At 44.8% G+C, this 27786-nt stretch overlaps 1 protein-coding gene across 2 annotated transcripts in view; it reads left to right on the top strand.

Annotated features, from left to right (window-relative positions):
- Nucleotides 1-8259: 8259 nt before the first annotated feature.
- The window catches only part of ssbp4 (single stranded DNA binding protein 4), a 76002-nt gene continuing 56475 nt past the window's right edge, over nucleotides 8260-27786 (top strand). For both annotated transcript variants that reach the window (XM_071921893.2, XM_071921894.2), the window contains exons 1-3: nucleotides 8260-8527; nucleotides 17646-17718; nucleotides 21411-21472. In XM_071921893.2, the coding sequence (XP_071777994.1) occupies nucleotides 8472-8527; nucleotides 17646-17718; nucleotides 21411-21472 (191 nt within the window). In that variant the 5' untranslated portion in view covers nucleotides 8260-8471. The remainder of the gene's footprint in view (nucleotides 8528-17645; nucleotides 17719-21410; nucleotides 21473-27786) is intronic.

Below are 27786 nucleotides of genomic sequence, written 5' to 3'. Positions count from 1 at the left end.
TGTTTGGTTGTTTGGAGGTTTTCACCCAATATCCCTTTCTTTCTTTTGAAATGTAAACACATACATTAGTTTCGTCTTGATTTATCTTGTAATTGCAGTGGTTTAGTGTATTAATCTGTATAACTACACTAGAGTGTCGGCCGTGTATGATAAGGTTCACTGGAGGATCAGCATCATCGTGTAAGTTGTTTGCTATGCAATCCTCAAAATGGAAACATCCATTGTTGGCCACGGGGTTGCTCACACATTCATTCATGATGTCCATCTACCATGCACATGTGTGTGTGTGTGTGTGTGTGTGTGTGTGTCAGGCAGCGAGGGTGAGGCTGGTTTGAGAGAGTGCCATCTGGTCTGGTGTTGAGGCAGTTAAAGGCAAACAAAGGACACAATGCAAATAATGTAAATAGCCTTCTTCTTGGCTGTCTCTATGACACAAGTCACTGTGATCTGGCGTGTGTGCGTCTCTGTGTGTGTTTGTGCGTGTGTGTTTGTGCGCGTGTGCATGTGTACCCGCGCGTGAGTGTGTGTATGTGAAATAAGGGTATATGCTAATAAGGAGCCACATGGATATGTAGGTCACGTCAACCTATTTTCTGCAAGGCTTACACCCCCTTCTATGTAACATACACGCATGTGCTCAAGCATACGTGCACACATGCAGAAACACACACACACACACACACACACACAGAAATACAGTCACAGCAAGACACAAACACCCGTTTTTAGTTTGAGCCACTTTGAGTGACGCTGGGGGAGAGAGAGAGAGAGGATGCTACCTTACTGACGCACATACACACACACACACACACACACACTCACACTCGCCAGGATGCTTTTCTCATATAGCCCAAAAAGCCCCGGTGAGCATCTTGCAGAGCCTCCACCTCAGTGTGGAGCCTGTGGTGGCATTCCCCAGGCGTCCCATGGCGTTGGCTCAGCTTTGATTTTACTCTTCACAATGGTGCGCGCTGAGACAAAAGCTTCAGCATGCCATCCCCGCTGCCTTCTTTTAGACTTCAAGATTTTACAGTGCAATTTAAAGCAGGAGCAGGGTTCATGCGAGAGACAGGCTCCCGTGGGTTTATCGAGATGTTTAAGTCTGAGGAGGAGGAGGGAGGGGAAGAGAACCAAACAATACCTCCATCCCACCCTCCTGACAACACAGGGAGCTCTAAATTCATCATCCCACCATGGCTATTTTGGGAGCTTAAAAAAATTAGGCAAACTCAGACAAAAAAAAAAGTCTGTGTCTGTGTCTCTCGGTCTCCCTCCCCTGTTTGTTTCTGTCTCCCTTCCTCTCTCTCTCTCTCTCTCTCTTTCTAGGTCTCTCTCCCCTCCCTCCCACCATCGCTATCTGCCAGTCTGCTGGTGTAGGTGTTAAGAACGTTAAGAATGGCTGTTTACTTTCTGTGGTATTATTCATATCACTGAGTCCCCCCGCCACCCCAAACCTCCCCACCCCACCTCATCCCTCACCCACCTCTACGCTGACAGGATCACAATCCAGTCTGCCCCCCCACCCCCACAGCTCTCGTGTCGACTACTGTCCCTTTGGTGACCCCAAGGTACGCATCACACGCAGTTTAGCCAAGTTGGTCTAATGTGCAAGCAGCTGACAAGTCCCCCGGAACAAAGTGCAGCTGACAACACATTAGTCTCACTCCATTGTTTCCCTCTCCCCATCACTGCTTTTTTTTTTTTTATAAATATAAAATACTGTGCGTAACCACTTGATACTATAGCGTCCTCGCTGCGAATGCTTTGTCATGTTTTCTTTCCAGGTGTTAGACAAGCTATCACCGAAAAGATCATGAAAGCTTTACAAGGTATCGCAGCAATGCGTGGAATTTCCCGTACGTTTCGGAAAACGTCAGAAGTGACTCATACTGGTAGTTTTGAGGTGAAGTAAAAAATGTAATGCCTCGAAAGTTGGAGGTTGGGGGTATTTTCGTTCGCTGTGTGATGTGTAGCTTCACCACTGAAGGCATGGGCTTGTACAATGTGAAGGTAGGGGAGTGCATGACGGTGGTTGTTCATAATAGCACCAGTCCCCTCTGTAGGGCACAGAGGAGCAGACAACAGTCTCTCCCTGACTCCCTGGTGTGACAACCCCCATTACCCGTCTGCTTAAACCCCATCCCCCCACCACCACACACACACACACACACGCACACACGCACACACACACAGCCCTCGGGGCAGTGGGAGGTCACAGTGCTCGGTGCTGGCTGGCAGTAGTGTATAAGGGCGCGTGGGAGACATGCAGCGGAGACAAACTGTGATGCGGAATGTATGCACGCGCTAGTGTGGGCACGCATGCTGGCAAGCGTGCTCATGTGCATGTTTTGGAACAGAGAAGTGAATAAAAAATGTGACAGAGGGGGGAGGGAGAGGGAAATGAGGGGTGGTATTAGCAAGAGAGAGAGAGAGGGAGAGAGAGGGAGCTAAATGGAGAGTGGGGGTGGGAGAAGAGGAGGAGGGACTTGGCACGGTGTGTTTTTGCGGGTTCCACCGAGGCGTTTTTTGGGGTGGTGGCTGCCTTCACGCCGATGATGCAATTTCACCACGTCTGCGAGTCAGTGGGCGGCGTGTGTTCCCTGTGCCACCGCCGGGCCGGTCCTTATCTGAGTGTGACTGCGGTTTTGCCATGCCCCTCCGGGTCCAGCTTAGGGGATCTGGGTACCACAAAGCCTGTTAAAGGAACAGCTAGCTGCCACTCTCACTTCGCACTCACTCTGGGCCGGCCGTGGCCCGCCGTCTTCCTCAGCACTGTCATGGTAATTTGACTCTCCGTCTGAGGAAAGCAAAGCCAATATATTCCGGTGGTGGGGAAGGAGGGATGGAGGGAGGATGGCAGGGTGGAGCACGGCGGTAATGGATAATGGAGGGGGAGGAGAGGGGGAGAGAGAGATGGACAGAGGGAGAAAGAGAGAGAGAGAGAGCAGGCATAGGATGAAACCACATGTTTCAGTGTGGGTCTGTCGGGTTGGGCCTAGCTGTTTGTGGTTCCCATCTAAAACTAAGCAGGAAGCCGCACTGGAAAAATCCAGAGCAATTCTTCCTCACAGTTATCGCCGAGCAGCAGAGGGAATCTACTGGCGGTGACATTATAGCCATGTTTGTCTGTATTGTATCACTGCGATGTATCAGTGACAAAGGAATTTCCTGTAGTGGGAACAATATCAATACTTTCACTGCAGGGACCCATCTGGTGTCATTCACTCTCCAACAAAACAAAATCTCACTCTCAAAATGTCTGTCTGCGTTTCCCTCTCTGCTGCTTGATCTCTCTCTGTCTTCTCTTTCTTTTCCTCTTTTTTCACCATGCTATCCCTTCAATCCTGTTCACTCTGTTAGTAATTGTCCCCCTCTCTGTCCCTCTCTCCCTGTCTCACTTCCCGTCTCTGCCGTCCCTTCCTTTCTCTCCCTGCTGTTCCACACAGTAAGATGGGATCACAGTCGTGGAATATGGTCGTCAACAAAATGACTCTCCTTCCTCTGGCTGTGAGAGAAGAGAGACCCTCACTAACACATAGAAAAATGTGTTGGTTGCCTGTTTGTGTGTGTGTGTGTGTGTGTGTGTGTGTGTGTGTGTGTGTGTGTGTGTGTGTGCCGGGCGGGCGGGCAGGCGTGTGTTCATGCATGTGTATGTGCATATGTGTGTGTATGCTGTGGTGGGGCTGTGCCACTTCCCACAGAAAGAAAACACATGAGAACATTACCACCGCCTCTCTCTCTCTCTCTCTCTCTCTGCCTCTGCACCTCTCCCCAGCCTCTCTCTCCTTCCCTTCTCTCCTTTATTTCTTAAAGGTACAGGGACGCAGTGAGCAGGCAGAGAAGAAGAGTGGAGGACTTGAGTTATCGTAACATCCAGGCGGCTCTCCGCACCACAGCGGACCAGACTGCATTGCTGTACACAGCAGACCAGGGTCAATTTATAACATATCAAATCCTATTTTCCAACCTTTCAACAACCGCAGCATTTAAACAGACTGAAAAAATGAAATAAAACGAAGCCATGAGTAGAGTAATTAATGTAGCTGAGGCCTCATCTTCTCAGCCTCCAAGGTACTTTTGCTGGCAAGGTGGCTTCAGAGTCACTGGCAGATCTGAAGTTATGCCATATACAAGTTAAAAAGAAAAAAGGGAAAATGTAACACAGATGCGTTCCAGCCATTAAGGCTTTTGCTGTGTCAAATGCAATATACGGAATAATATTTTCAAACTTTGCAATGACTTTGAACATGTTCACGAGGCTGTCTAGAAAGATATAGGAGATGGATTTTTATTATTTCTTTCATGTCTGGCTGCGACCTGTATCTGCGGAGAAAGCGCACAATGCCTGACAAAAGCAACGAGTGCCAAACCTTTCGCTCTTTGTCTCTAATTATGGGAGCGCTGAAGAGCGTGGAATCTTTCTTCATTACAGTAGAAGACCGCAGTGGCCACTGGGTGTCAGATGGATGAGGGTGGGGAGGGTGGGGGGTGTTTGGAAATGGCACAGACGAACTTGGTGACCAAGTGGAATGACGCAAATCAAAACAGACAGACGGACACACAGACAGGAAGGCAGGCGGACAGACATAACAGCTGGTAGGTAGACGTACAGGCAGACAGGCAGGCAGACAGACAGGTTCATATCTGGGATAACAGACTGCTTGAAGTTATGTAAGCAAGAGCTTGCAGCCTCAAAAATCTTTCAACAGCAGTAGATGTTTATCAAGGCTGTGTGCAGATGGCTTTTTTTTTTTTTTTTTTTTACTGTTGTATACAATTTCCTACACGCTCAGTATTTTCTATGGTCTTTGCTGAGAAGTGTAGTTTTTGCAATTAAAAAGTAAATACCTTATGCTGAGCATTATTCAAACGCGGCAACACAATAAAACCTGTTTGGAGCAGCAGGATCTTGAGACACTGGTGTCGATTCAGCGATGGAATGACAGTCAAAAGTTAAATATGCCGTGCTCGGGGTTTTATATTAACAATGGCTGAATGACTTATTGATTGATTTCTCTCTGCAGTTATAATCCTGTGTAAATTTCACGCTTACATGTAAGACAGGATTAACATCAATGGTTCTACCATATGCACATACACTTACTCCCCCATCGCTCTCACACACTCCCGCACACACACACACACAACCCCACTGTTTCTCTCTCTCTCTCTCTCTCTCAAACATACACACACACACATTCACGCAATTCCTCCAACCTGTTGAGGTTCTTGACCCAATCAGTTGCATTGCATTTGATTTAACCTACTGATCCCCCCTGTGCAATAAAACCTTTATGTTCTGTTTTGATAATGATTTAATTCAGAGAGGTTGTACGCGAGAGAAGGAAAAGGAAGAGAGGGGGGAAAAGAGCTATTTGAGTATTTTTCCCCATGAATTCTGCTCTCAATGATGCGTTTAAATGCATCGTCTCTCTTCCATAAGTCAAGATGTCAAGGAGGAGGAAAAGAAAGAGGGATTGAGAGCGAAGGAGAAGAGCAGAGAAGAGATGGATCGGGGGGCCACAGTGAGTCAAGGCTGACTCATAGGGATTGTAGGGCGGAGGTTTCACTGCTGCCTTGTGTTTGGTTGTTTTGGGGTTGTGTGTTCCTCGCTCACTGGCCCCAGAGAGGCTCCTCCACCACACACACACACCCACACACACCCACACATACACATGAACATGCATACACACACACAGCAAACACATACTTGTGCACACTTGCATGTGCACACTTGCATGTACACACATGCGATACACAAAGCACACTAGCGCAGACATGCATTCACACACACAGACACACACACACACACACACACACTCCAGGGACCCCTCCTGAGGCAGGTGCCGAGAAATGGGCTGAGAAAGGCATCCATTGGCTCGGCATTGAATTATTCAACCTGTGATTAATTATAATTTGGCCTCACAATGGCAGGGGCTGGGGGAATTCCTCTGTCGGTCTGTCGGACTGCAACTTATTGTGTTTTTCCTTCCCGTGCAGCAGGCTGATGCCGGGGAGGAGCGGAGGCTACTGGATACCTGCATGTCAAACGTGGATCCTCACCGCTGAAGCTGTTGCATAACAATAACATGAAGGTCTTTATTGGAAAGGCGAGCTGGGAGTCAGTCAACCCTCTGCAGACCGGAGCAGAGCACAGAGAACGTTTCACACATTGTATGTCACGGTAAAGAAAGTCCCCGACTGTTACCAGAGAGGGTTTAGTGGTTCCTGGCTCGGCAGCCGCACTGCTGGCCAGAGAGTGAAAGGCCACCCAAAAGAGAGAGAGGGAGAGAGAGAGAGAGAGAGAGAGAGAGAGAGAGAGAGAGAGAGAGAGAGAGAGAGAGAGAGAGAGAGAGAGAGAATGAGAGTGATAGCAAGTTAACTTGTAGACAGCTCTTCCTGGCATTGACATACTGTAGATAGCCTATATAATGATATAATTATGAGTTTCTCCCATACATTTCTCACATTCATTCCTTTTTACCCTAACCCAGTATACTGTAAATACATGTTGATTAATGACATATGGCATATTTCTGCAAGGTGTGGTTACTATTGCTACATATTACATATTATATTACAATTACTACATATTATTATTATTAGTATTAACTTTTTACGTCAAGCTTGTATCAGCTTATTAGATGGACTAACGGTTATTAACTTTCTACATCAAGCGTGTGGCATTATGCTAGTTTAAACTGAAAAATAACACACAAAACTGTCAGTTTCCCTGACAGAGACACGCTGTCAAAATTTCAAATAATCTAAAGAAATGATTCACTTCAGAGATGGTGTTTCTTTCCTGTAGCCAGCACCGTATCGTGCGCTGATCTCTACACAGAAGCATTGAACTAGCTTGATAAGTAAGCATGCTAAAAAAAAATATTAAAAGTGAAAGATCTTGAACACATCCTGGCTCCGGGCCTAGCTGCAAATGCCATAAACTTGTCTCACCTCGAGGATCTAATAATTAATCATAGATGATATTATGCAGAGCAGGTCCCATTTGGCAATATGAATTACTAATCTTGGACTAATACTATAATACTGTAGCTACATAGTTGACCGATGTGCCACTTACCTACCACTGCTTTGTAAATGGCGTCAGAGTGTCAGGGAAAATGGGTTGCCCTCGGGTCACTTGGGTTTCTCTGTTGGAACGGATAATAACCCATCCGCTTTCAGCTGACAACAAATCTTGGAGCATATGAGAGCTCATCAGGACAGCAGCCTTGTGCGAGACATGAAATTTACAGTACAAGCGCTGCTCTCCGACTGCAGGGGGATTGCTCTATGCAGAACAGTGAGTTTGGGTTGGCGCAGGAGACCGGCGCTTAAGCCTCCCCTGTGATAACCATGAACGCCCTTGATTAACTCATCGCTCGTGGATCCACATCTAACAATTCCATTTGTGATTATTTCATAATCGGAATAACAGAAGAACACGTTTCCTTCGGCTGCTTGGAAATCAGATTTGGTTCAGTAAACCTCAGTTGCTTATGTCTAAACTGAATTCATCATCGCTTCATCAACAATGATTATTTCTCAGGTAATCAGTGAAGTAATGGTGAATAACAAGGTGGGTAAACTACGACCTCCAGTTGGTGATTATCATAAGGAAAACAACCAACAGCATAAACAAAAATCAATTACATGTTCAGAAAACCACTAATTCATGCTTAGGCCCTATCTTCTTATAACTTACATCAGTTCAACACTACTTGCCATGATGTACGCTACGAATTTATCATAAAGATTCATGCCAGCCCTAAAAAGGTGGGTACACTTTACTCCAGAAATGTAAAAAAAAAGATGGGTAAAACTGAGTTTACGCGGGTTTACGCTCCACTACACCCCTGTGGGTAACAATATGTGCAAATATCCAAAAAAATTAGGGTAGTGTGTCCTCATTAGTGCGAATGAACTCCCCCCAAAACCTTTGATGGCACTTGGAGACAAAGTCTTGGGATTTCTTGAGGGGGAAAAAGCATAACAGCTATTTACCAATTGCCCAAAAAGAGGGCCCAAAGTGCAGAGCCTCTACCCAGCCTGCTTTTCACTCTCTCTCTTTCTCTCTCTCTCTCTCTCTCTCTCTCTCCCTCCCTCTCTCTCTCCTCATGTTTCTGAGGTCAGTAAACAAGAAGTGTGCGTTTCCCTTTAAGGAGCCCCCACCGTTGCGCAGCAGAGGGAGGACGGGCGGGTCTGCGGAAGAGCGGCTGAGGAGGGGAAAAAAAAAAATCCAACAGAGGACGGTTTCAAGTCCCCCCAATAGAAACTGTGCCTGATTTGTGGCCAATGTTGGAGATGTAAAAAAAAAAAAAAAAAAAAAAAGAGAGAGAGAGAGAGAGAGAAGGAGGAGGAGGGGGGAGGAAAAACACTAAAGGGGTAGCTATGGAGATGGAGCGTTTTCCTGGCTGCTTTCTTTGACAGGTGTTGAGTGGGGTAAAAGTCTTAAAACAGAATCCAGCATGTACGCCAAAGGTAAAGGAGCTGTCGTCCCTTCCGATAGCCAAGCGAGAGAAAAGTAAGTGAATTATGCACTATTTAAGAGTTTTACCTGCTTGTGACGGGGGGGAAGTCCAACTTTCTAAACTAGGTACTGTAATTTAAAAGGTGTGTACTGTACTTAAGTGCGCTCCTGAGTGCGGTGCCCCCCCCCCACCTCCACCACTTAGAGGTGCGTCTCTTTAACTTTTTTTTTTTTTTTTTTTTTAACCTTTCTTGGTTGCACTTTTGCGTTCTTGCAGAGGATATTTACTAATATTGTGTGTTTGTGCAAACGCACACACCGGACAGGAGACTTCTGGACTTGTCCATGCAACCTACTGCGGAGTAACAATGTAGCAGCACGTTATATATATTTTTTTGATATATTACAACGCGCTCCTGCATCAATAAAAGTCGAAGAAGCACATTTTGCAGCAAGGTTGATTTCGCCTTTTTCTTGACTGGAAATGTGTCGGTTTATTTACTTGTCGGTGCTACGGATAGACTGCACGGACGTCTCGTGTGAACTTTAGCAGATGAAGCTCTTTATATTTTTTATTATTACGTGTTTCAGAGGCTCGTGAATGTAATAGAAATGCCCGGCTTGCTTAGGATATCGCTGTTTATTTTGAAGCGTAATGCCGGCGCAATCAAACCTGGCATTGAAGAGAAAAGTTTTGTCCCATTCAGTAGTCATACAGCAGTGGTAAACTTTTTAGCATCCACTCACATGTAGGAGAGCAACTCAGTCATGCAGCCCTGTACATTAGCTGTTATTATTACAGTAGGTCGTGTTTATAATATTGGACATGATTGATTGATGTCTGATTGGATCATATGTAATTCTTGATGGCTGTGTTTTGGAATATTTAACAAATCACTGTAGCGTACATCTGAGTTAAATACAGTGCAATTACATTTTGCTTTTTGTTAGATATTGTACTTTATCCGATTTTCATTTTTTAGATATTAGAACATCTGTGGTTGTGTTCAAGCTTTTGCATAAAGGCAAAAAGCCAGTGAAACTTTTAAATGACATTATCCTTCAGAGGCTTGGCTTTACACTGCCTCACATCTCCTGTTCTTTCTTTCGATGTTAGTTACCCAGAATGTTTTTTTTTTTTCTGTGGGATTACTGAAAGAGTTGGACCTTCTTTGCATCATAGCACTTTAGATCAGCAAGGATGTTTGAGGTAGTCTTTTATCACCATTTGCTATTTTTAAGCACTAAACAGTCTGTGATTAGAGAAGTGAGCAGAGATCCCTGCTGAGATGGAATTGTAATCTAAAGACACTGTCAGCTCCTGAGAGCCTCTGTTGTTACACAGGATTTCATACATTAGTAACAGAAACAAAATTTCTTTAGAGACTCTCTTGTATTTTTGATACATTACGTGTCATATTCAATTGATTCGAGTTTCCCAGAGATGTTATTATTTTGCTTAAGCTTTCTTGAATACCACTTTGTACATAGTGCCATGAACATTTCATTTCACTTTGTATTCATATCACTTTGTTGGCAAATTGAGTAGCACACTGTGTACACTGTGAGTGTGTGCGTGTGTGTGTGTGTGTCTGTGTTTAGGCAGAGGGCTGAATCCTAAATGAAAACAATCCCATGTGGTTTTATGAACAGCAGGCAGAGCGACCTTTGAACCAGCATATGATGCTTTGATAGTACTTTGAATATGAACCATCAGTACACATTATGCTACTTTTACACCTGTTTGTTCGCTACAGCCTAGTAACTCTAGCAGCAACACTGAAAGCACATTGAAAACAATAGATTAATACAAGGATTATTTGAATGCTGTGTTTTCAAACTGTGTTTTTGGTTGCACATGCTTCTTCAACAACTATGATCCATTTTCCATGTGTTATTGGGACTGAAATCAGTGCAGAGGCAGCATGTATTTCCACTGATACTCTAGGCAGATTAATAATTCAACTCAAATAAGGAATACGCGTCTTTCAAAAATTAAAAATGATGCGTGTTTCTGCTTTAAGGCTACTTGTAAGCAACAACATTCCTGACTTTTTGCCATTTCAATGTGTTTGCTTGTATTTATTTCCACCTCTTCAAAGCAGAAAGTCCACAGTAAACATCCCCTTCTTTAAACCTTTATATTTAGTTCAGTTTATGTGTGTGTGTGTGTGTGTGTGTGTGTGTCTGAGTCATAGGCCTATAGGTATTGTCCAGACAGAACGGATGGTGCTTGCCCTTTCCCTCTCACCTGTCTTGTCGCCCTAACCTGCCCCACAGGGCCAACACATGTTTCCTTGTAAATGTGGAGCTCACAACAGCTGTCTGAATGCATCGCTGAATTAGCTCATATTCATATTTACATATTCATATAGGCATATACATATTCAGATATTTAAAAGAGAGAGGCCCGGATGGACTTGTATCTGGTTAAATCAGACTCTGTGATACATTGTGACATCACACCTGCAGCTCAGGGCCAGAGGCTTGATTTCCAACTTATATACTAATAAATAAATAATCTATATTTAAATAATATAGATTTTCTATTTGTCTGTGTGTTGGTTTCAAAAAGTACGGCTAGAATCAATTTTCAGCAGTTGTTTGACATTTACACCTTGCTTCTCCGAAAAAATAGAAAAGAGAAAAAAAATCACTTCTCTCGAGCTGACATTAAATGCCCGCTAATGTCTTCCATTGGAGCTGATCTCCAATGGAAGACTTTAGCGGGCATTATCACTGTGTCCCCAGAAATTATATTATTCCAGTAATGTGTAAACGTGTGCCTTTTTAAACTTTTCATCATCCTTTTGATTTCAACTCAGTGGCACAAAACCGCAGCCAGATTGCTCACACAAAACTGCGTGAAAGGAGAAGAAGAGGTAGAATGCAAAATATGCAATTTGTTCAGGGCGGTGTTTTCGAAGCAGCCAATCAGACAAGGCGAGGGTGAGGGAAGGCATGTGAGCTACACTGGACCCACTGGTGGAGCATGGAGATGAAGAGATGAATGTGTTTTATGTTATGCTTCCTCATGTAATTCCTACACTGTGCTTGAGTAAATTCCGTTGAAATAAAAAAAATTTTGGCAGTAGTGTGTCAGTATATTCCTAAAATTTTACAGATACATACAGATACTTGAAAACACAGAGGCCTACAACATTTTTTTCTAACAACATCCTGGTTTGCTCTTGTTGGGAACATGGTGACACTTTGAATGACAGCTAGCTGCTAACGCTGTTTTGGAAAAATAAGGTGTAACCTCACTGCGGAAGTTGTGGAACAGCCAATGGCCATAAAAAAAACCCCAACTGTATTTAAACAGTCATTTTTTTTAAAAGACCGTCTCTTTCAGCTCCGATGCGAGAGAGTGGATTTAGGGATTTTCTTATTTTTCTAGCAGTTGTGATAAAGGCCTAGCTTATGTGCTGCAGTGCTGTCCGTGTTTTAGGCGCTACATGGTTCCTATTAACTGTTGGCGTTGCGATCCTGGGCAGCTGCTTCCCTGCACAGCCTTAGATAATGATGCTCTGTTTATTTCAGTTTGGATGTTTCAGGTTTCATACATTGCATTGGTGCTATGCGACTTGGTGTGTGTATAGGCTTGCAGTAGTAGGCTCCGTTACCCAATAAGTTAAAAACAAGCGAATGCTCCTCTACTGAACTTTTGATGCATAGCATGCCAAAGTCACGTGTTCATTACCACCTGTACCATAGTGAAATACAGCGTACAGAGTGTTTCAGCCAGTGCAAACAAGTCCAGTTAGCAGCCACCTAACAGAACATCTGGAAAGAGTGGGATCGCATTGATGCACCATGGCAGAAAAGCTCTCAGGTTCGGTGTACAGAGTGTACCAGTGCACCGTCTCAAGTGTGTGTGTGTTTGTGAGTGTGACACTGAAATTGTGTGTGTGTACAGTGAAGTGTTCTTTTTCTTAAAGCCTTGAAACCAGCTTGAATCCAACTGTTTGTGCTGAAATACAACATATAATACACACATCATCACACAGCCAAGGCCTCGCTATAGAATGGGAATTCAGTCGCCACGGTCTTGCTGTCTTGAGATCACAGGTGGGAGGCATGGGTGGGGTGGTGAGCTCAGATGTGGCTTTCTTTTTTTGCGCATCCTTGAGGAGAATCATTGTAATCAGACATTTTTGTGAAAAAAGATAAATAAATATGCACATAAATAAATAAAGAAGAAATGGAAAAAACGGTAGAGGTAGAATTGGGTGCCCTTGTGACCAAAAAAATTAATTACTCTCCACACTTTTTTTCAGAGTTTTATTTAATTTGATTTCAACAGGGGTAATATAGCAGCTTCAAAATTAATGTCACCTCATTATTTAGTAATTGGAACCTCTTTGAAATGTGTACTGATGAATCCTGCATCTTAATAAAAGGTGCCATTCACAAAAAATTTCAATAGTTTGATCAAACATCTTGTATTTGTTAAAGCTTGTCCTCAGTTTCCAACAGAATCCTACTCCCTACATTTGTTTTGAATATTCTGTGTTTACAGTTATTTTTTTGTGCTATTTGGAGTGTTACTGGATTTGTTGGGGAAAGAACTTCTAGTATAAAGTTAATCAGTTTGTTTTGAACGCGGGCTTCTTTACATCCTCCACTCCTCCTCTTGCTCCTCCCATCTATTTACATGCAGTTTAATGGAGATCTTCAGGTCTGAATGCATGGTTTTGATTCTACACAGATGGCTCTGCCATCTGCATTTTGGCCTTTTGAGCGAAGCATAAAGAACTGCACACTCACATAGTCAGAAACACTGCACTAGCAGTAAAGAAACCCCTGATTTACTCCGCCACCCTTTGACTGACTGTGTTTTCATTCAGATATGTCAACAGTCAATTAATGCTGCCTTTCGTTGGATGCTTTTGGTGCATCTGCACAAATTTGTTAGTTTTCTCACTTGAAATAACTGAGACAGTATAAATATTGAGGCTACGTGCCTGAAGTTGTTAATCAGTTTGGCAACATAGCATGGAGGCCTTAAGTGCTTGTGTATGTTTTTTATTAGTGTAAGGAGAAAAGCATCTATCTGAACAGAGAATAGAGATATTCTTCATGCTGTCTTAAAGATAAATCTTTCTTTTGACACAGAAAAACATGTTGCTTTCTCAGGTTTTGAATTTAAACTTATTTCATTTTTATTGGTACATAAGGTACATAACATTATTGCCCTCGTTAACGACTGCGGGAGGAGGCTTTGGTGATAACAAAAATATGTCAGCAATGTCAATATAACCTCTTATCCTTTGTTCACAAATCATTATAAATCTCTCTTCTCTGCCTCTTTGACTGAAAAGCATTTTTTCCTGTCAAAATCAAACTTTGCGGAAATGAACAAGTTATCAAACATTGAAACCTCACAAGTTGGAAGACGCTGTTAGCATTTTCTGGCAAGTGAGTTTGTCAATTGTGGAGGCTAGCTGGTGGTAGAAAGAGAATGAGATGAGGTAGGGGTGGGACTGCACATGTGCACCAGGCTTTGTATGTATGTGCATGCATGTATGTATGTGCGTGTGTGTGCGTGTGTGTGTGAATGTGTGTGTGTGTGTGTGTGTGTGTGTGTGTGTGTGTGTGTGTGTGTGTGTGTGTGCGGGTGCATGTGTGTGTGACCGTGTGTGGATTAACCCATGGCTAAAGCCATGCGTGTTTACACCCTGCTTATTGACACTGATTTGTTTTGACAAAGGAACTGCCATAACAAAGCCAAGCAAATATAAACAGTGTGTGTACTGGGAATAAGCTTTACTGAAATGGCTTTACAGTATCACAGGTGTCTCCAACAGGCATCCATTCTCTCTCATTCACTTTCAAGTGATGTATCACTACATTCACACCCGCTCACCATCACACACACAGGACTCTTTTTATATCATTTAGTGTTTTTATCCAGTTACTCTTACATTGCTTTCAATATGTCACTGAATACATCAATTATGCATGCTATACATCTTTATACATTTGTGAAAGATGTAGATTCTGTATGAAAATGGATGCAATAACCGGCCTGCTTAAACCTCCTCCATCACTTCCTCCATGCATACCTTATCTAACCCTGCCCAAGCTCTGGCTCGTGAATTATTGAAATGAAGACAGGAAAGTTAATTTGCTAACTGTCTGTGCTTTAGCTGGCTAAACTAAGCTGAGATGCCCTTGTCTCTGGAGGGGAGGGAAGGCGAGGGGAGGCTGTATGGGGCAGCCCGGGGCTAGATGTCAGGTGTGTTTCCTGGGGATGAGGCGGTGGGAGAGATCTCCTTGATGTGTGGACAAGGAGCAAAGTGTTGGTTAGTCCGGACAAGATGAGGGGCGAGAGAATGAGGTGGGAGAAAGGGGATGAAGATTAGGAATGGTGCTGTGAGCCCCCCCCCCCCCCCCTTTGCCTCGCTGCTACAGGATGGAGACTGGCCCAAATGTCCTCCAGCTTTAGAGGGAGAACGTGAGAGAGAGACAACAGACTCATCCAGCATGGCAGGGTGGAAGGTTCTTTTAACTTAAGTGTACAGACGAGCTTCATCACAGAAGCCTTGATAACAAGTCGGCAGTCAAAGAACGGGTCAAACGCTCTTCCTCCCACTCAGGGTGGCAGTTCTCAGACTGATCTCCTGCCTCTCATCATGTAATTTGCATCAACATGCTTTATTGTTAAGTTTCATCTTTGGCCTTCCTTGGCTGAGCGGAGAGTGAGTGAACAAATGCGTAGCAGAGGAAAATACAAGATGTGGAGTGGACTGCCCTTCTGATCTGTTTGTGGCGTGTCTTGTAAGTGTCTCATCTCTTTATTCCTGAATGACGCATGTCAGCAGTACAGGTTCAGAGGGAAGAAAGGCAGGTTTACGACATACAAAGAGGGAAAGTTCAGTCATTGACCTTCAGTTTCCCTGTTCTGCTGCACAGCACAGCTCCAACACGACTCCCCATCTCCCCTTTATCTGCCTCCGTCTACCTGGCCTTCCTCGGGCCTTGCTCCATCAGCTAACAGAAAGTCTTCTCCTCAGCCAAGTTACACTTACTGCTTCTGACAGAGTAACAAAAGGTGTCCCCTGAAGCCTGGATTGAATGAGTGTTTTTAAATAATGTATTGCAGCCGGGGCAGGTGCCCATCACTGGGGCATAGAGCCCCTCAGATCACACCAGGCTCCGCCATGAAAATTTCATCGCTGCAGTGCTCATGGGAATCTCTGTTCGATCCTGTACAGTGTGGACGGGGTGTATAGGAGCTGACGCCTGCCGCTGGGTATTTCACACTGCAAAGAGGCCCTCTTTTTACATTTTACACTAACTGACTCCCCTCTTTACCCAGAACCCGGGGAGCCTAAACGCCCCCTGAACTGTTCAGGCTGAAGGAGCGGGAATGTATCCTGGTAGACGCAGGCTGATGGTTTTGTCAGCATTGTGCTTGTTATGAATGAGCGTCGAAAAACACTCAGAGAATACAAGGAAAAAAGACAAACCTCATATAACATCCATACTTGGCACAAATAAAAACCTCTGGAGTGAACAAAACAGCAGTTGTAGCGCACTTCATGTTATGGATGACATGGCAATTTCACATTCTCAGACAACTCGTAATTAAATGTAGCAGACTTGTTCCTAAAAAAAGCAAAAAAACACTGTTGATCACTTTCACTTACGGTACTGAGACAGTCACTCCATATGAGAGGAATATTAAAAATTTACAGCCAGCAATTTGCTCTTACCGGCTACTCATGTGAAGCCTCCCACAATCCTTTTCTGCGACTGCAATCCCTGACCTGTCCGTTGAGTAGTGAGGCCTCTAAACAGAAACACCTCCCCCACCCACCCACACACACACACACACACACACACACACACACACACACATATAACACACACAGCACAGACACAGGCGTACACACACTAGATGAAAAGCTGTGTCTAATAATAAATCTTGTTTTTTTTTTGTAAAACATGTTTACACTACATATCTGAAGTGGGCGTTGATACACTTGTATCTGATGTAACAGTGAGAAATATATAAGGCGATAACATCTAATGTCTAATGCTAGTCGAAACTGGTTTGGACCAGCTGGGGGAGATAATTTTCTTTTAGCAGATGGTTGTCAAGACATTGCGGTGAAATCCAATGATATCTTTGAGAAGATGAAGAATCAGGTTGTTCAACTCTGGCCCGGCTCATTATTGATTCATTCAGTATCATCCAGCATCAACCCAAACATCGTAACTCTGTGTCTGCTCCGGCCTTGATGCATGTGATCAGCATAAAAACAGTCCCTCACTATACCCAAAACACAGCCGCTCCCCTGTGCTCCGCTTCAGACCTGAAGACTGTTTGCTATGGTGTCTGTCCAGTACTGCATTATAGTAAATGCTGAGTGGTTCCTCTTTGCTTGTGAGGGGACAAGGGGTCGCTTTTCCCCCCAAAAATAGTCAGAGTGAGAGTGTGTGTGTGTGTGTGTGTGTGCGTGTGTGTGTGTGTGTTTGGGGGGGGTCATCTGTCATCCAACACTTAGAGAGACATCAAAATGATACCAAAAACAACAGAAATCCAACAGGCAGTGTGGCGATGTCCGGCCACGTCTGAGGATTTTTTTTTTTGTCTCCTCTTCTCTTGTTTTTGTCGGTGTCTACATTGTTTTGGTTTCAGCCTCTATGCCTCAACAGCAGAGTTCCTAAAACCACAGGGATATGGCCGAGTGCCACCGAGGCTCTTTAGCTCAGGACTGGAGAGCTTACATCACACAATCACAGCTCCTCTATAGCGTATCTGATCTTCATACAGTAAAACCCTGTTTATCCAAGCTCCGTCTCAAATGACACAGTGATGATTTTCTGCCAATTGTGCACATTTGTTGGAGTTTCCCCCAGTTGATCGGCTACTTGGGATGGAAATCATGTGTCCAAGTGCCGTGCGTTCAGGGATCAAGCAAGGAAACAAGTGCGTTGCATCATTTTGAAAAGGTTCGGCCCCGTGTTTCTGTGCATCGCACTTGCGCGATCATGTCAGTCTTTCAAATGAGCACCGTGTTCGAGAGGGTAATGAGGAGGTTTGAAGAACAAATGGACAGTTTGACGGAAGTGTAAAGAATGTGAATCTGAGCACTGACCTCTCTCTCTCCCTCTCTCCCCCCCCCCCCTCTCTCTCCCCATCCCTGTCTCTGTTTTCCAGGTTAGCTTTATATGTGTATGAGTATTTGCTGCACGTCGGCGCACAGAAATCAGCACAGACCTTCCTGTCAGAGGTAAGAAGTGCTTTCACATCGGCTTCCTGTGGCTAACGGATGAATGTGATTCCCCCTCTATTGTACGACCAGGGATGGAATTCACATTATGAGTTGGCCCGGGGTCAAGGGACTGTTGGGTAATCCTACCATTGTATCCCATCTAGTCGATGTCTGGACATTTAAAAGTATAACAATATTATGAAATCAGTGACCCAAGACCTGGTTTTTATAATTGCTTACCAGCAGCATTATTTGTATGACTATTTGTTAATTTGGGGTAATATAAACATGACATCGGCTGGGCTACTTGATATGATTACCTGCCCTTCATTATTATTTCTAGGCTATAATCATAAAATGTTTAACACTGTATAATTATAGTGGTTTGAAATATTGTACGCAAGCATGTGCAGTTGTTTGCTTTGTGGTGTTGACATTTAAGAAGCAAAGCCAGTCGCTGCTAAGGTAAATCGAGTGTACCTCTAGTATTTGAAGCCATTCCAGACGTAAGCATTTGTCCCAGATCTACTAGACTTATTAGTCTGATATTAGGCCCCTGAACTGTTGAGGAGGTAAGGTCTCTAATGTGTTGCATCCTCTTCCTTAATGGACATCCTTCCTGCTAATGGTCCAGTGTCCAGGCCTGCTCCCATACAACACCTCTGCTGCCCATTGGCTTTATTCAGCTCCACTTAATACACTCCCCAACACTGAGAGGGCTTTAATGGCAAGCGAAGGCAGGTCCATATCATTCAACTTTAATACTGACATCATTTATCTGTTATTTCGTCAGTTAAGCTCAGTGTGGAGCCACATAGAGATACCGCTGCACCCCCGAGATGCGTGCTGCACACACACACACATCCAAAATATATAACTATCTGGTGTGTGCCGCAGATGATTCACAGAATTGAGTGGTTGCTAGGTAGTCGCCGAGCGAAAATAAGCAGTTTAATTGGTCAGCTGTACATGCAGTATAGCACCAGCCCTTGGTGTAAGTATGAAAGCCACACCAGCATGAAAGCAGCTTTTCTACCAGTGGTCTGTGTGTGGTTTTGTAGTACTATAATCTAATACTTCAGATTAGTGGGCTTCATAATAATGTGGAAGGACTTAATGCTAGCTAACTAAATATACAACTAAGTATTAACAAAATATGTTATGTTAAAGAATATTAAACATGGTTATTGTAGAAGTACAAGATGTGAAATGTTACTGTCTCCTTTCTCCTACTGCATTTCCAGATCTTGGGAACATGTATTATAGCCTGCAGAGTGGAAGTGAGTGTCAGTCAGTCAGTGTGACACTGGCTCTACACCTTCACATTAGTGTTGATAGTGCCTCTGTGAGGTTTGTCCATGACTGCTTTCAGCCAATACCATGAGTTTTAAGTCTGACTTTATTCAGGCAGTGAATCAGGATGAATAGGAATTATTGGTAAATGATAACGCTCTCAATTTCCGCACCTGTAAAAAAAGTGATATCTCTTCCAAGTGTGTTTGAAAAGGTTTTCGATTTTTGTCATGAGTCGCTTCAAAATTTTAAAGGAAGAAAAAAAAAACCACAGAAAAAAAACAGACATGGATCTATCAATCAGCCGAAATCAGACTAGAATGGGTTGCCTTTGCCTACAGTGCAGGCAGGCAGTGAGGCGGGCCGGGCTGGAGGCCGGCCTGGCTGCCAGGAACCAGGAGAGCAGGGTTAAAATATGAAGTAGAGATGGGGGAGCAGCACAGAGAGATTAAGTAGCAGGACTGGAGAGAGCCTCGCTGATTGCAGAACCCTTGTGGGTGAATCTCCTCCCAGAGATTGAGTGTTATTGGTGAGCTGCTGGAAAGGGGTTAAGTTATGGGTCGCAGGCGACCGGAGGCTCACACAGGAGGCACACAGGCATGCGCACACACACACACACACACACACACACACACACACAGCCGCAGCCACAAACAGGAATTAAAACAACAGATACACAGACAGGAATTAAAACAACATACACACAGACACAGACAGACACACAAACAAAACACTGCATATCCACAAGGCATGCATGCTAAGACTGTTAAGTCAATTTGACGCCAGTTGTCTTGAAAATTTTGCATAACAGTATATTGCTTAATGTGTTGTTTATCTCAAGCACAGCATCGTTTTTATTTAGTTTAGTCTTATATGGTCTGAATCAGCGTATTTGCTTGCAATTTGATTAGATTGACAGTAAAGATTACTTCCAAACAATGACAAAAACTTGACCTCTCGCCTTTCTCCCCTCTGTTAGTTCCAGTGGCGGCCTTCAAGGTCTTTAGAAATTCTTGAGGATTATCAGAAGCAAAGTGTTGCAATCAATCATGATTCTTTCTACTCATCTACATCACTCAACATTCAATTACCATGTTAATATTCACCTGTCAATCTCAGGCTCTCCTTGAAGCACATAAAGGCCTGATCCTCCTCTCTCTGGTTTTCTCTCCTCCCTTGTATTCCTTTCTTTTTTATTCAAATCTTCCCTCATCGTTTCCTCCGTTCTTGCCCTCCTCCTCCTGCTATACCTCCTCACTGTTTACTGCTGCCTCATTTCTTTCTCATTCTCTGCCTCCTTTCTTCTCAAAGTCTCTCTCTCTCTCTGTCTCTCTCTCCCTCACACACACACACATGCACACACACACACACACACACACACACACACACACACACACACATAGTTCAATAGATAAGGGAGTTCTATCCTCGCAGGTATGCTGAAGGAACACACCTGCTCAGTGCCATCTAATGAGAGCGCTATCACCTGGACTCTCCTGCCTCAATTAGCCTCTGTACCTCCCTCAGTGCGAAACACACACACACACACACACTGTCACGAACACACACACACACACAACACAGTCCTGCCCCCGAGAGGACTTTGCCACTCCATGCTCTCCTGCACGGTGCAGCACTCAGCTATTTAGCGTCATTAAATCAACAGGCCCACACCCACATACAGCATGCCACATCACTATAGACCGCACTGGGGAAATCTATAGACTTTAATACAATTCCAGCCTTTTTTTGGTGAAAATAGAAAAATCTTGCTGCTGTCATGCTGTCATCATAGACTGTGGAGCATCATCTCTTAGTGGTCTCAGACTGTGTACATGCTCTGAATGTGTGTCTGTGTGTGTGTGTGTGTGTTTGTGTGTATGTAGTGATGTCAGCAGGAGTGTGTGGAGCAAGCAGAGGGTCTGGTATCTCTAGCTGGATCTTATCTCAGTGTCCAGATACAGGCAGGAGCTCTGTTTGTCTGTGAGGGCAGTGGAGAGGGCTGCTGCTTGAAGATGGTCACAGTGTCTTATCCACACTCTCTGCACTGCACTTCACTGCGCTGTCTGTCTGTCTGTCTGTCTGTCTGTCTGTCTCTCTGTCTGTCTGTCTGTCTGTCTGTCTGTCTGTCTCTCTGTCTGTCTGTCTGTCTGTCTCTCTGTCTCTCTCTCTGTCTGTCTGTCTGTCTGTGTGATGATTTTTCTGTCCGTCCATCGATCTGTCTAAGTTGGGAGGACAGTAGAACAAAATGATTACATTATGCATAAAACATGCTGCGGTGTCTAATTTTTCATTTCCCTCCTCTGTCTTCTCTCTTCAATCCCCAACTTGTGCCTCCTTCTCTCTCTCTCTCTTCCTCCCTCCCTCCCACTCTCTCTCTCCATCTCTCTTTATCTTTTTCTCTCTCTCTCCATCAGATCCGATGGGAGAAGAACATCACACTCGGGGAACCTCCAGGATTTCTACACTCATGGTGGTGGTACGTATACATTTATCATTCATTCATCTTTTTTTAGTTCCTTAAACACACACTCAGCCGGTCTCTCTCTCTCCCGTTCTTGACCACATGTACACACACACACACACACACACACACACACACATGCACATACACACATTCTTCAACAGCTCACATTCATACTGTAGAAGTACTCTTGATGGTCTAAAAGAATGTGCAGGGGTGGAGAGGGACAGTAATTGCAGGGAATGCTAAGTGCATCATCTCACACATGTTTAAGTGCTGTACTCCTGGCTTCCCTCTGATTGACAAGCGAGCTAACTTCTCTGCCTCTGTTATTTAAACCGAGCCATTTTTTTAACCTCACGTCTGAACCAGACTTGAACTGTGGATTGTCTAATCAAAGTCAAAGTCATGCGCAGCTCCTGTATCCCAAATATATGGATTTCAGAGTTGAGAACTGGGCCGCGATCTGTTTAACCCGATACCCCATTTAACAGAACCAGGCTCCGTCGCGTGTTTTTCCTCCTCTCTGCTCCTTTAACGGGATCTGTCAGATGTGTTAATGCCAGATAAATAGAGGAGTGTATTTTCTATCTGGCTGGAAGAACAGGGCCAGTGGGCTGACAATCTGACACGTACAGTATTTTTCTCTCTGTCTAAAGTGGAGGGGATGGGAACACCCAAATGCAGGGTTCCCCTTTCCAGCTGACAGGCCAAGAGCTAGAGTTCGTAGCCAGGCGGACAGAGAGGCAAGGAGGCAAGCAGACAGGCAGCCGGAGAGGCTGACAGGCAGGCGGGGAGAGAGCAGCAACAGCCAGGCAAGCAGGCAGGCAGTCGGACAAAGTGTGTAGACAGGCAGAAAGAGAGAAAGACAGACAGGCGAGGAGGAACTTCAGCACTTGGAGGGTGGCTGTGACGGCAGGCAGGGAAGTTGAGAGGCCGAATCCACAGCAAGGCAGTATGAGGGCAAGAAGAGCCGGGCTAAGAGGTTTGACAGGCCTGCTTTGTTTGTCATTCACGCGATCCTGCTCATCCCCAAAGCCCCCGGCCACCCCTCTTTAATAAACCAGGACTTGCAGCTTCATTCATTTTCTCTGGCCCCAATGTGTTGTAATTGTGCAGCCTGTTGACACGCTTCATAATGGTCCTTTAGAGAGCCTGGCTTCTCTCAACCTGACAGCGCTCACTTGGACAGCTACCAGTAATACTGACAGACTGACATACACAAACATACAGCGCAGCATAAGTTTACTCTCGCCTCTGCCCTAACCAATAAGAGGACACATGGAGACATGCCCAGTGTGTATGTACAGTATGTGTGTGTGTGTGTGAGAGAGAGAGAGAGTTTGTTGTGAGTGTACTGTGTGTGCAAGTAGGAAATAGAAAGGGAAAGAGAGCAATTGTAGTGTGTTGTGACTGTATCGATATACTGTATATCAACAGTGTGAGAGAGTGTGTGTCTGATCGTACAAATGACAGAATATGCTTGTGTGTGTGTGTGTGTGTGTGTGTGTGTGTGTGTGTGTGTGTGTGAGAGTGTGTGAGTGAGTGTGTTTATCATGAGTGAGTGTATTGTGTGTGGAACTAGGAAATACGAAGGAGCAATTGGAGTGTGTGTTCTGACTGAATTGATATATTTCAACAGAGTGTGGGAGAGTATGTGTCTGATTGTATAAATGAATGTGCTTGTGAATGACCTAGAGAGTGTGTGTGTGTGTGTGTGTGTGTGTGTGTGTGTGTGTGTGCCAGAGAGCAGTTGGAGAGTAGGCTGATGATTAGCCAGGCTGAGCAGGGCCGGGCCCCAGTGCAGTGTGACCTAGCTAAGGGGCGTCTGTCTGGGCCACGCAGCACGTGGACACCGAGGCTCACTGGGGGGGGGGTGGTCCCCTCTCCACCCATACGCCCCCCCAACCCCCACCCACAACCTCCAGCCCCCCTCCCCCAAAACAAAAGCTCCAGATGGTAGGGGAAAGCCACCAACCTCCCTCATCCCTCCCCCTTTCGCTCCCCCTCCCTCAACCTTTGTCTGGAGGCCTGTCCTTTGTTTGCGGAAGAGAGACCCCCGAACGGATTAACTCTTTGCATTCCAGGCTCCTTTGTGTTAAACAGCCAAATCCAAGACACCCCCCCACCTCCCCCTCACCCCTCACCACCCCCAACCCCACCCCGCCCCCCTGTCGTCCCCTCCTCACCTCTCCCTCGCCGGGGTTTTCTTCCCTCCTGTCTCTGTCTCTAGCAGTTTCCTGTGGGGCGGGGGCTTCAGTCTGAGAGTGGTGTGTGTGTGTGTGTGTGTGTGTGTGTGTTTGTGGACAGGGTTGAGGGGGGGCGGAAGGGGGAGGAAGAGGGAGGCTGGAGGTGGGGGTCACTCATCCACATCTGTTGTTATGGGTGGAGGGATAAAGAAAAGGCTCAGTGAGGGCTGCAGGTGTTGATTGTGTCATTAGCTCTCTCTCTATTGGCTGCTGCTCGTTGTCTCCTCCTTATCCCAAAATCGATTGCTTTAACCAGTTTTCACTGGATAGCCACTGAATCCTCAATACACACCCCCCTTGCCCCACCCCCCCAACACACAAAAACACACACACACACACAAAAACCTCAGCACAACAACAGTATGTAGAGGGATCATCTCTGTAATAGCCCCTAGCTGAAATTCCTCTTTGCAAGGGGCAGAGAAAACAGAGTGCGAGAACAGCCTTCCCCTGCTCCTAAAGCTCTGGCCTGCTCTTTATAAAGACAGGTATCAGACAGGAAGCACAAGCTTTGCAGCTCTGCTCCTGTCTTCTCTTCTTCTCTCTTCACCTTTCTCCTCCTCTCCTCTCCTCTCCTCTCCTTCCTACGCCTCACTTCTTGCACTTCCCTGCAAACCAGATCTGGGAGAAATATGCTCACATAGTTTTCAAATATTTGGTGAAGTCGTGGAGCGTTTCATATTGAAGCCCTTGAATAGCCCGGGAAGTAAAATCACTACATGAAACTGTATCTATCTCATCTCAAGTTTTTCAGCTATCCTAACTACCAATTGAAGTGGTGTAGTATAGCCGAATTAGTCTCCGGGCCTCTTGTCAAAGCCCAGAGGGAAGCCGCTATCTTTCCAGTCTCCACCATGTACATATAAATGCAGGGATGTGTTCCTCCGTCATGTCTGCATATGTTAACAATATGCATACGACATCATTTTCCTTCAGCCCCCGTTAAGTCTCCCCTCATTGACAGTTGCTGTATTTATTAGCCACAGTCCAAAGGGAGTGTTCCTGATTTACATGGCACAGTGATGTTGTTCCTCCCTGCTTGCTGAATGCATTGCTGCTACCAGGAGAATAGCTGGCACTTGAGTCAAGGTAATAAAGACAACTGGAAGGGTTCTGTTTCCCCGCCTCCCCTCTTTGATTGCAGCGTTTTGTCCCATTTAGAAGAGCCTAGTCTGATAAGAGGAGCAGGAGACCGCATAGTCAACATGGCTGTCTCTCTCTAACTCTTTCTTAGGTTCTCTCGTTCATTTTCTCTCGCTTGTGCTTTGTCTGTCTCCTTATCTCTGTCTGTCTGTCTCTCCATCTCCATCTCCATCTCTGCTTCTCTCTGCCTCTCTCTGTTTCTCTCTGTTTCTCTCTGTCCTGACTTACTGACTGGCTGGCTGGCTGGCCAAAGGCACACATAGGATTATCACTGTGGACCTGCCACCAGCAGCCTGTGCGCCTGTCTTTCTGCCTGTGTCTTTGTTTACTCTCCCTATTATAATGGAAAAGCACATTGTAACCACTGGCTTTGTCAGACCACAGTTAATTGCAAATAATTATCGTGATGGCATTTAATTTTAGTAATTGTCTTCTTCTGGACGGCTGGACGCTAATCCCTTCCTCCTCTGTTCTGGATACAAAGTATGTGTGTGTGTGTGTGTGTGTGTGTGCATGTGGGCTCATACTGCCTGCTCATATTGTTTAGCCTGGTTTCTCATTTGAATGAATAAAACAGAATTTGCATGACCCCGAGCTGCAGTTTAAATCTCCTGGCGATTTTCAAAGCATGTTCAGTCAAAGTTTTCAGCTGAAATCCCCTATATAGAGTTGTGGGGCTCAAATACCACCAGTTACAACCCATAATACCATAAAGAGCTTCCCATGATTAGATGATTAGATTGAAATGATTAGATAATTGGATAGAAAATGTACTATTATAAGGGTGGGAAGACGGCAAGATTTCTTGCAGATTGCTGGTACTAATGAAGTGCAAATGTTGCCTTCCCAAACTATTTCTAAAGATTAGTGTTTCTGAAAGGAAGTGACAACAACTATGACATGGGCTTTTCCTCTAAATGTGGGTGGGATTGTCAAATCAGAGCTAACAATGGTCAAGTCCAGATTTTGACTGGATTTATCCCCAGCTATAGACCAGAAGGTAGATGAGGAACGGAAAATATAATATGTATTGGTTCACTCCCTCAGTGCGCCCAGATCCTGAAAATTTGGTGTTCAGAAAATCTGCATTATATTAGCCCAAGAAACTAACTTTGAAGGCACTACAGTAACTTTGCTATCCAATCTAAAACCTCTTCACACCCAATGTTCTTTCAGCTCCTTTTCTTCCCATTCAAACTCCCCAGGTACGTGTTAATGAGAATGTATTCTAAGTCAACCACATGAAATAATATCAAAATAATGAATCTCTCGGTTGCCACGATTCTACCACTGGTCCTTCTGCAGATAAAGGCGAGAGACAGAGAATGAGATTTCCCCGTGTGGCTCAGATACACACAGGTCAGCTGTTCAAATCGTAATATATTTGAGACTTCACAGGCCAGGAGATGTTAGATCACCTTGCCTCTACCCCCGTGCCTCTACCTGGTCGTGTCTCTTCAGTAACAAACTGTAACCTGCGTCCTATTTCATTTCCCTGAGAGCTGATTGGATTTGTGATGGTCGCGCTTTCTCCCCGCGGCTCGGCTCTGACGGAGCAGCAATCTCTTTAACACCAACCGATAGATATGATAATGTACACTGGCTTTATTGTCAAGTGACTGAGGGGCAGCACAACCACCCCTACACACACACACACACACACACACACACACACACACCATATGTGTTCACTACCTTCTTCTGCACAATCCCTTTCTCTGTTCCTTGTACTTCAGCTCCCTTGTCTGGATGGGACCCCATTGCACACTGAAAGCCTCAAGGCACAGAATCTGTCTTTTAATCTTTAAATACTCTAATAACAAATTTCTATTTCAGTTCATATGCTTTGAGTGGTTGGTATCATGTGCCGTAGGGTAGAAATTTATTGTTTATTGTTTTTATTTGAAGGATACCCATAGTTACACGCTTGTTTTCTTGATGTCCTCAGATAAGATACATGACAAAAATCAAAACAATGAAAAAAGAAACAACAGAATCAGTGATGTACAATAAGTTTTACTTCATGTCATAAAGAAGGATGAAGATAAGAACCTGATTTACGAGATAATAACCTGAATTATTATCTCCCAGTGTAACCAACCATCAAAGCAAGGGGTTATAGCTAAACATCTTTTACATTGAAAAATGACCAACATGTGACAGGGTGCTGGTGAGCGATTCTCTGACACACGCACTGTTATGGGCGATCAGCTAATATTTTCTGCTCCATTTTGCAGTCTGTCATATCAAGTGTCAGGGCCGTTCAAAGCCGGCTTTCCTAACATCAGCACAAAGAATGCATGTAACAGTTTATTTGCACTTTTGAATGACAGAAAGAAGGAGAAAAAAGGAAAGAAGTACAAATTTTCTCTCTTGAGTCCCAATTCAGCAGTTCTTTTTTTATACGCTGTCCATTAAATCAATATCTTCAGAGAGAGAGAGAACTCCTTAATGTGGACCAGCTAAGCAGGTACTTAATTTCAGCGTAGTAATTAAGGGCCCATTTGGAGTGGGACCTGGTGGCCCCTGCTGCCCTGGAGGAGTGGGATTGGTCTAATTAACTAATATGACTACGGCTGATTGGGCAGTAAGTAATATAATCACAGCTGATTGGTCAATAACCTCCAGGTCGGCGTGGCAGGCAGAGAGGAAGATGGGAAGAGTCCATTTGGTGACCCAGCCTAGATAAGAGCTCTCTGGAGTTGAGCTGCAGTCTTCAGGCCGGACTGCAGCCTGAATATCGGCCGGACCGGAGGCTGCAGCTTCCTCAGGGCGTCTGCTTTTGGACGTGTTAGGAGATCGGTTGTGCATCCATCAGTTCACTTTAACCGCATGCACTCAGACTCGTGTACATGAACTTGTACCCATTAGGGAATTGCAACCATATACCACAACAGGAGCACTTGATCCAGAGACGTAGTATGTTGTTGTATCACG

Source organism: Centroberyx gerrardi, chromosome 9 (genome assembly GCF_048128805.1).
Source record: "Centroberyx gerrardi isolate f3 chromosome 9, fCenGer3.hap1.cur.20231027, whole genome shotgun sequence".
NCBI classification, from domain to species: Eukaryota; Metazoa; Chordata; class Actinopteri; order Beryciformes; family Berycidae; genus Centroberyx; species Centroberyx gerrardi.
This window is presented reverse-complemented; position numbering and strand designations above follow the sequence as displayed.